Source organism: Mauremys reevesii, linkage group 15, assembly GCF_016161935.1.
Source record: "Mauremys reevesii isolate NIE-2019 linkage group 15, ASM1616193v1, whole genome shotgun sequence".
In the NCBI taxonomy this organism is placed as follows: Eukaryota; Metazoa; Chordata; order Testudines; family Geoemydidae; genus Mauremys; species Mauremys reevesii.
Window position 1 is genome coordinate 12,688,109 of NC_052637.1, and position 10,051 is coordinate 12,698,159.

Here is a 10,051-nt window from a genome sequence, read left to right on the forward strand (position 1 = left end):
GAAAAAGTCTGGCTCATCTCAATCCTCTTCAAAAGATTAAAAAAAATATATGTCCATTGCTGAGTCCTTCTTTCAGTCCTTTGCAACAGAGGTGTGGATTCTCATAACCCAGTTCCCAGCAGAAAACAATTAGTCAGGTCTGCCTCCTGGTTTAAGATCATCCAGTGAAATGTGTAAATCAGCCAGCAGGCCTATTGTAAACATACACAAAGATATTTTTGACTGAAAATTAAAAAACCCAGATATCAATTTATTATTTTCAATAAAAAAGCTTGGTTTTTATCCAAAAATATTTGGTTTTCAGATGAATGTCTTTGGTTTTTGCTTGTCCAAAACAAAACAAGTTTTATTGCTTTTAGTTTCATGACAAAAATTGAAGTTTCCCACAGAAAATCCCCCATATTCTAGCTGTCATGAATGTTGATCCATGGACCATCGACTCATGGAAGCAAATGCGTGGCTATGTAGGTGATGTCAGCATGAGGGCTTTGGCTTCTTTAACAAGGAGCTGATGTTCCAGGAAAGAGGATTACTGTGCCGGGATGGGCTCCATCTATCAAATATTGGGAAGAGCATCTTTGGACATCCTCTGGCTAACCTGATAAGGAGAGCTTTAATCAAGGGCCCATGGGGGATGGTGACAAAAATCTGGCCAATGTGCATCTAGGCTCAAGTAATGATGACAAGTGGAAGGGGCTAATTTCTGGAGAAGGGACTAGAAATCACAACTGCATTAAAAAGGCAAGAGGAAAAGCAATAGAGCAGTCTGCAAAATCCCCAATCTGACAATCCGAGCTAGGGAGATTCCTTCTCCACCCCAAATCAGGTGATCAATAGTGCTTGGAGAATGAGAGCCAGACCCACCAGCCAGGCATCTAGAAAAAATGATTCTCTGGCCCACCTCAGAGCACTGACCCACCCCATCCAGTGCCCCAGCTCCAGCTGAGGCCAATATCTGATGCTTCAAATGAAGGGGAGAGGAGAAACAGAATCCATCAGACCAACTGTGCATTGGGGAAAACAGTCCTACCTGACACGTGCAGGCAACCAGCTGAAGCCCTTTGATTAGATGTGTGTAGGTTGTTTGTTGCTTTGAAATCTATTTTTAAATGTTTGTTCCAATTGCTAAAAATATATACTTTGTTTTAAGGTGATTGTTGGTCAATGTCACTGGTCACTGGTGCCTGAAGCCCAATTGGAACTGCAGGGTGATAAGTGGTTGGTATGTGGGATATATGCAGGATAGAGTAACTAGATCTGAGTCTGAGAGTGGAAGGAGCGTGAGATTCTTCCCTGAGACTGATGAGGGCAAGAGGCTCAGCACCTGAGGTGGGTGCTTACAGAGAGACTAGAGAGTAGGCAGAGGTGTCTCTAGCCCATAACCAGTTCTACCCTTGGCATGACCATATGACAGTGTCACCTATCAGGAAACTACTGCAGGTCCTAACAACAAGGATCCCGGGGAACAAGTTCAAGTCATGAAAGATGAGATGTGGCCTAATACCCCTTGACTTCAAATGAAGGAGATTGGGCACCTGAGCGATTGCTCTAGGCACTGTTCAGGTAGGAAATATCTGGAAAGAAAAGGCCCTTCTCATGATGTGGCTTAGAAGGTAGAAGGTTTGGTGCCCCAGATTTCTCTCCTCAGTACTGCTTGTAACAGGACAATGCACAGAGTGAAGCACTCAGGGAGAAGTGAATGGGGCCAATTTCATCCAATGGGTCTGCTGCAGACCCAGGAATTAAACATAGAACTCACAACACACACGGTCTGGCCAACGTGTCTTCTAATAAATCAGAGAAGCCCAAGTGATTGCAATGGACAGAGGGATTTTCGCTAGGGCATTTGGGACTCCACCGTCTGAGCCCAATAAATGTACCCTTGAGAAGGAGCTGAGTCCTTAATAATATGAACACAGGTAAAAGGGGGCCTACCAGAAACTTTCCACCCTATCATCTGCAGTCTGAGGAACAAAGAGGTAAAGGGGACCTTCAGAAAAGTTGTGCTGCAGAATTTAGGCATGATTTAGGCTGTCATTTTCACAACAACCTATGGAAGTCTGGCACCCAACTCCCACTGGCAGATCAGTGCCTAATTTCTTTAGGCCACTTTGAAAATCTTAGCCCAGATCTCAACAGAATTATGAAGATCGCCTACAATCTTAACTGGATTTATTAACAATCTCTTTGCCTGGGCCTTTCTACTTCCCCAGCGTCACTCAGGATTTCACAAAACTGGGCCTGAAAAAATTCCTCTGAAGTTAGAGGCAAGAAGTTTGAGAAGGGACTTTTATCATTGGGGCCCTTATTGTCAAACTGTGTTTGAAGACTTTTGGCATGGTTGCAAAATGAAATGCTCCTCTCCCAGAGTTCCCCCGGCTTTATCTGCAGAGATCCGCTCCCAAAATGCAGACCGCTCAGAAAATATTTTGTGCACAACCAAGTATTCAAGGTTGAAGGGAGGGTAAAGCAGCTGTGAAGACATGTTTGAACTGAGTCCCTATTCTCAGTCTGAAATACCATTACACTGCATAGCTGAGGCTCTAATGTTGGAACTAATCCTTGACCAAATATGAAGTCTGGCTGAGATTTTCAAGAGATTAAGGGAGTTAGGCACCCTCATCCAACTGTGATTTGGGTGCTTATTTCCCTTCACTTCCTTCCCCAGCCTTCCTGGTTGCCAGATGACAACGCTATTGTGGCTTTGGAAGTACTGGCCATCACTTGAGCTGAGGAAAACCTGTTCTACAAAGTGTAAAAAGGAGCAAATTTCAGAATGTATGAAACCAGGCAGAAGAGAACAGCGGTTTGTGCAGAAGGATACACATGCACATTTGTGTGTGTACACACATCAATTAATGTAAACATCCTGGCATAGTCTATATAACCATTGCAATTATGTATCACAGTATATTGTCCACATCTGGTTCCCACAGGGAATCATTTCCATCAGTAAGATTTCTGAGAAAAGCTGTCCCACACTGACCTGAATTATATGGTGTTTTCAGGAAAGAATAAGTCTAGAGACATCTTTTTTTATTCTTGGAGATTGTTATTCCCTGTCCAGTTCAAAGATTTTCATAAGTACAAATGAGTCCCAAACTTTTAAACCCAACCCATTATTATTATGGACAATTTTGTGTCTCCAGAGCTCTGCTCTTACCAATGCCCGGTGTGACTTGAACTGTTTTTTTTTTCCCAAATGTAATTGCATTTAGTGAAACAGTCTCATGAGTCTCTAGGGGGAAATGATTCCCATCGTGATGAAGCATAGTTTACCTTTCTGAGGGATAATGGTCTGTTATAATGCACAGCCCTTGACAATAGTCATCCTTTTCTTCAAGAACTAGCTGTCCATGACTCGTTCTTGACACAATGCTGCCATCTAGTGGTTGCTGCAAATCTCTCTTTCACATTAGGTATCATCCGCTGATACCTACTGGCCAATATGCTCTGCCCGGGTGGTTACTTTGCACTATAACCGCCCATTTAGCAACCTTTCCTTTTGCTCCCCAATCAAACATTATGGGCTACATTCTCCATTGGTGTAAAATAAGGTTGCTCCATTGAAGGTAACGGACCAGATTGCCATCTGGTTTAAGTTGACATAGCTTCAGTGGAGTCAGTGGGCCACATTCTCCTCTGGTGTAAATTGATGTAGCTCAATTGGATCAGTGGGGCAGACCCAGCTGCTGGGAATCAGCCATAGCTCCACTCCAGTCAATGGCCCAGATCCCCAGCTGCGGGAAATGGGTGTAGTAGCCCCACTGAAATTAACAGAGCTACATCAGCTCACTAGAACTGAGAATCTACCCCGTCGCTGCTCCTTTTTTATCTCTTGTTTTCTGTAGCCACCTAGATGTCTTTATATAGTTCGGCTGCCCCTTTGCAGTCCCAGAAGTTCTGCTGACTTCTTTCCCCCTTTATACAATGTAGCTGCTTCTTTCTCGCTGCATATCAATCATCCAGTACAATACACATGCTAAGTTCTCCTCAGGGACCCAGTTCAGCCATGCAGCTGCATTTAGAGAATATAGCTGCTCTGTTCTCCTTCCTTCCCAGACTGAGGCAGCAAGGTCTAGTGGACTCAGGGGCGTCTCTAGGAATTGCACCGCCCCAAGCAGGGCGGCATGCCGCGAGGGGGTGATCAGGGGACAGGGAGCGATGGGGGGGGGAGTTGGATGAGTTGGGGTTTCTGTGGGGAGCAGTTGGAGGGAGTGGATGGTGGCAGGGTGGGGCTTCCCTCCCCGTGGAGTGTCCTGGTTTTTGAATGTTAAAATAGGGTCTCCCTACCATTCACAGCATGCTGCCGCATGAGGTCCCCCTCCTTCCTTTCCAGTTGGTAGTGGACAAGGGAATGCTGGGAAATGTAGTTCTTTCCCTGCTCCAGGGTTGGCTCTATAGGCAGGGAGCTAACCAAAGAACTACAGCTCCCAGGGCACCCTGTTGGCCCATGCTGCCCCTGCAAATGGGCTGCCCCAAGCAGGTGCTTACTTTGCTAATGCCTAGAGCTGCCCCTGATAACTGTAAAAAGCAAATGCAGCCCTAAGGAACAACTCCTCGCATCCCCCCATTTTGGTGTTAGGTGCAAAATTCTAAATTAAAGGGTCATAGATTTTACATAAAGTTAAACTGTGTTCAGTTGGAAACTGCAAGTTCAATGAAATAAATGATTTTTTAAGGGAAATTAGCAAAACAATTTGTTTCAATTTGATCAAAATATTTCATTTTAAATTTATCATTTGAATTTTATGTTATATTATAATTTATATATATTGCAGTGGATGGGTCCCTCCCTACTGTGGTGTGACAAAAGGAGGATTTTAGGAAAGTGCATTATGGATTTCAGTGCAATTTTGGGGCAGCAGCATTTTGCATTTGCATTGCATATTGCATGCATTAACATAGCCACAGCATATAATAACACAGCAGCATGGGAAGGTTTTTTTTTTGTGGTGGAATAATTTCTTTTTTATTGGGGGGAAGAGAAAAAAAAAAATTGTGTGAAATTATATGGATGAATGAAACTTGTAGAGACTTTATTATAGAAGAAAACTTATGACCTACATTAAAGAGCCAGACAAAGGACAGGGGTTCCAAACCCCAATGAGGGGAGAGAGGTGGGGCTGGTGTGTGTGGGACATGGTATGAGGGCCTTTTGAGGGGCCTGCACCAACAGCTCTCTCCCCTCTTCTCCAAGAGCTAGAATTAATCCTTTTTCCTCTCATCATCCTTTTCTGAGAGAGCTGCTGACCCTGATTGTAGTTGGGCCATGCTCCTACTGGCCAGCTGGGGCAAATCAGAAGGAGTGAGAATAAAAAGAGCTAAAAGCACTAAGCTAAGCTAAGCTGAGTGCTGTGTTAAGTTGTAAGCCTGAGAGAGAGAGAAGATCTCAGAGAAAGCAGCTGGCAGCAGTCTGCATCTGCAGCAGCGCAGCATGCAGCAGTGAGCAGCAGGGAGTGTGTTTGTGTGGGTGGGGACGGCGGGCGGGGTGTGCTGGTGCTGGGGGCGGCTGGGTGGTGTGGGGGCTGCTGGGTGGAGTGGAGCAGTGCAGGCAGCCCGCAGCAGAAGGGCAAGGCAGGGGGGCGGCCCCTGGTCCACGTGTCACTGTGTGTGTGACCCCCCAGGTCCCCCCCCCACCCACCCAACTCTGGGCAAAAAAACAGAAAAACTTTGGAACTCTCTGGACTGACTGGAGACTGAGACTGGTTGTTTGGACTTTGGGGTGATTGGATTGAACTTAAGAGGACAGGACCAAATGTGTGGAATTGGGTTTTTTTTTTTTTTGCTTGTGGTTTGTTGTTGTTTGTGTCTCTTGTGTCTGATGATGCCATTGTTCCCCTCCCTTTTTAGGATTTTTTTGCACTCTCCAGACTCGTGCTTTGGGGGTGGGGGAAGTCCTGCCTAGAGGAGCGAGGGGGGGGTGGTGGTGGTGGGTCACTGGGTGGGGGGGGAGCCGAGTTTTTTTTTTTGTGTTGTGTTATTGAAACCTGGATACTGACTGAACCCCTTTGTTGCTGCCAACTCAGAGGGGCAGAAGGGTTACACATATATTATACTATAATGTATAACACAATGTAATATAATGATCAAGGCAAAAAGAGACATTTGTTTCAATAAGGTAATTCTGATGATTCTGAAATGAAATATTTCAGAAAAAAACTCAGTAAATTTTAAGGTTTGGTTCTGATTAGCGATGAAAGGCCATTTCTGGAGTTTGCAGAAATTCCATTTCCCAACAAATTTCAGCTGGTGTCATTGTCTCCATTTCAAGATGGAGAAAGTGAGGCACAGGAAGGGGATGTGGCTTGTTCAAGGTCCAACAATTAACAAGTGTATTGATGGCATTAGAACCCAGTCAAAATGTCACTCGAAAATGAACTGTTTTGAAATGAAATAGTTCATTCTGAAACATTGGAACTAGAATGGATTGTAAAATTTCTAACAGAACAGTTCCATAGGAACGTGTTGATTCCATTAAAACTTTTAAAGGAAACAAGGCAGGCTGGCTGGCTGTCTTTTCTATTTTTTCTCTATGAAATTTCAGAAATTTGTTCTGGAAGGTGTTCTGAAATGTTTATTTATTTTTTGTTCTGATTCAGAGTAATAATAATAATGAGTAAAATTTGGAAATTACTATGGAACAGGAATTCTAGGTTCTGACTAACATTAGTTTTGATCAGAATGAAATGTTTTGCCATTTCTGAGTTCTCCAGCAGCTCACCTGGAAGGTTCTTGCTAATTTCACTTACTGGCTACATGTAAGGGTAAATGTAAACATCGGCAAGGGCCTTCCAGGCAGGCAGGCTGGCAGGGAGCCGTCATTGCAATGTTCCTGATGGAAAATCAATTGTATTTTCCAATTTTGAAATTTTTGAGGGTATTGGAGGCTGCGCCCGTAAGGGCTGAGCTTCCGACATGGAGAATATGGAAAGAGGCACATTGAGAAGCTCTTGTTGTTATGCTCAACCAGCTGGAACTGTACACAGAATGAAGCAGAGCTCTTGCAGGCTACTTTATCACAGAGGGATCACTGAACACCTCAATATTCTCATGGAAAAGTTTGATTTTGTGAAGGGAATGTTACATTAGAAAATCGCTCTAGTGGAGAATTCCCAACCAGCTGTACCCAGAACTCATGGAGAGCCAATGGACTCCAGTGGGAAGACGATTGGGGTATAGCTAGGGTATAGCATCTGTCTCTCTGTGCTGCTGTCACAAGTAAAACTGTTTGAATTTTTTTTGGCAAATCTGTTTTTTGATAGAAAATTCATTTTTCAACCACGTGGATCTTTTTGTAAAAAATGCCTGCTACCTCTGGAAAACCAGCATCCCAACCCACAACACTTTTTGTCTGAAAATTTGAAACTTTCAGGTGAAAAGTGAATCTGTCTACTTGGAAATGCCACCTCAGTGTCCCATGGGAGATGTAATTTGCTTATCTTGTGGTCATATTCTTCTTTATGGGCTGAAATCTCTAGCTAGACTACGTCCCCCCATGATGCATTGCAGCAGTGGGACTCCCATGATGCACCACAGTGGCTTAGGAAGAAGGAATCCTGTGGTGCAGATATTATCCACTCATGGAACCTGTCCCATACAGAACGGAAGTTTGAGGCACACGAACTGCAACTCCCATGAGACACGGTAGTGATATTTCCAAATAGAAAATTACATATTCGGTTGAAAGTTGTGGGGAGGGGTTGTTTGTCATGAAGTCCCCACTGGCCCCTTTTCCCTCCTCAGACCTTTCTCCTGAGGTGTGGAGAGGTCAGCAGCCTGTTCCTTGTAATGTCATACTGAAAATGTTGTTAGTGTAAAAGCCTGGGGTTTACAGCTCGTTGTAAAACTGAAACTTCTGTGAGAAATTCTGGTATTTTGATGTTTGTTTTCATCTTAGATGGGGTGAAAATAAAAACATCAAAAATTTTCACTGAATGAAAAGTTCTTAAAAATGTGATTGGGAAATGTAAATTTTTATTTTTTTTCCAAAATAAAATGTGTTGACGTTCCAATGAAAATTCTTTTATTTAGAAATGTCAGCTAAAAATGAAAAATATCATTATGAATTAGACCAACTTCTGTGGGTGGAAGAGACAAGCTTTCGAGCTACACAGTTCTTCTTCAGATACCCTGGAAACTTGTCTCTTCCACCAATAGAAGTTGATCCAATAAAAGATATTACCTCACCCACCTTGTCTCTTTCATATCCTGGGACCGATACGGCTACAAAACAACAATAAAAATAATCATTACGAATTGTCGGTTTGACTTAAAATAACATTAAAATGACATTTTAATTCAAAATAACCATTCAAAATATTTCAATTTTTCAAAATTTTGGAATTAGCATTTTGAAATGAAGAAAAAATCAAAAACTTTTTTTTCTAATTTGGAAATGACATTTTGAAATAAAAATCATTTTAAGTGGACGTTTCAAACTAGAAAATGGAAAAATTGCAATTAGCTCTTCCTTGGATTTTCAAAGGGGCCCAAAGATAATTAGATTTCCACATTCTATTGAAAGCTCATTGGGAGTTGAGCAACTAAGAGTAAAATTTTCAGAAGTGCCTGAGTCTTGTTTGAAAATGGGACTTTGGCTCCTGAGGATGCCATAGACCATATTTCTGTCAGATTTTAAAAAATCTCAGCCAAAATCAGAAAATGCAAAATGTCAGGTTCTGATCCTAACATGAACATAGGCTGGTCCTCAAACAAAGTCAGTCAGAGCTATTATAAAAGGTGCAACATGGGAATACTTTATTCCAGGTGGACACTAAGACTTCAGTGTGAGGAGTTCATTTCTCTTGAGAAAAAATATCCTGCCTATCATTTTCCATAGAGACCCTTTTATCTCTTTGTTTCTTAGACTGTAAATGATTGGATTCATTAGTGGTGGCACCACACAATACAACACAGCAGCCATCAGGTCTAGAGATGTTGAAGACATTGACCTGGGCCTCATGTATGTAAATGATGCTGTACTGATAAATAAACAAAACACAACTAGGTGAGGGATGCAGGTGGAGAAGACTTTGTACCTTCCCTGCTCAGAGGGGATTCTCAGCACCGTGGAGAAGATATGAATGTACGACACAATTATCAATACAAAGCAGACCACATCTCCAAGGGACACAAGGACAATCAAGACAATTACATTAGCGTGTGTATCAGAGCAAGAGATCTTTAGCAACTGTGGGATATCACAGAAAAACTGAGCGATAACGTTGGACCTACAGAAATGTAACCTAAAGGTATTCGCTGTTTGTAATACAGAGCAGATCATGCTGCTGATCCATGAACTCACTGCCATCTGGGCACATGCACCTCTGTTCATAATCACCTTGTAATGTAGAGGGCGGCAGATTGCAATGTAGCGATCATACGCCATCACCGTGAGAAAGACCAGCTCTGCTCCTGCAAAAGTTACAACCAGAAAGACTTGGGTGACACATCCAGAGAAAGAGATGAGTCTGTTGTTGGTTACGGAGTCAGCCATGGACTTGGGGACTGTGACTGAGATGTAGCAGAGGTCTAGGAAGGATAAGTTGCCCAGGAAAAAGTACATGGGGGTGTGAAGGCGCTGGTCGAGGGCTATGACAGTGATGAGGAGAAGATTCCCCACCATGGCTGCCAGGTTAATCACTAGAAACACCAGGAAGTGTAAAATCTGCTTTTCCTGCATGTCAGAGAATCCCAGGAGAAGGAACTCAGTCACGATGGTTTGGTTGGACATTTCTTCTGTAAATGTACACTGCAGAGGGAAGACCAGTGGGCAATGGTTATGGAAGGAGAAACAGAAGAGAGATGGAGACTGGTTTTATTTATTACTCTGCAGGACACATGTGGCAGCTCAGGAAAATAAGATCCTTCCCTTTGTTTGCCATCACCATGTAATTACAATGTTTACAATGCAGGTTCATGGGGCTCTACTTTATTGGCAGCTTCTTATTCAACAGACCTACTGCTTGTGTTTATTTTAAGCCCCCTCTAGTTATTTTACTGAGTAAGAAGCTGGGAGTGGATGACAGGGGATGGATCATCTGATGAT

The 10,051-nt window shown here is 43.0% G+C and overlaps 1 protein-coding gene across 1 annotated transcript; it reads right to left on the reverse strand.

Moving 5' to 3' along the window:
- Positions 1 to 8,776: 8,776 nt before the first annotated feature.
- On the reverse strand, positions 8,777 to 9,736 carry LOC120383061 (olfactory receptor 14A16-like). The gene has a single exon (XM_039500696.1). The coding sequence runs from the start codon at positions 9,734 to 9,736 to the stop codon at positions 8,777 to 8,779; it is 960 nt and encodes a 319-aa protein (XP_039356630.1).
- Between the last annotated feature and the right edge of the window lie 315 nt (positions 9,737 to 10,051).

Excerpts from the sequence above, each read along its gene's own strand:
- LOC120383061 (XM_039500696.1), bottom strand. The coding sequence starts at position 9,736 with ATGTCCAACCAAACCATCGTGACTGAGTTCCTTCTCCTGGGATTCTCT.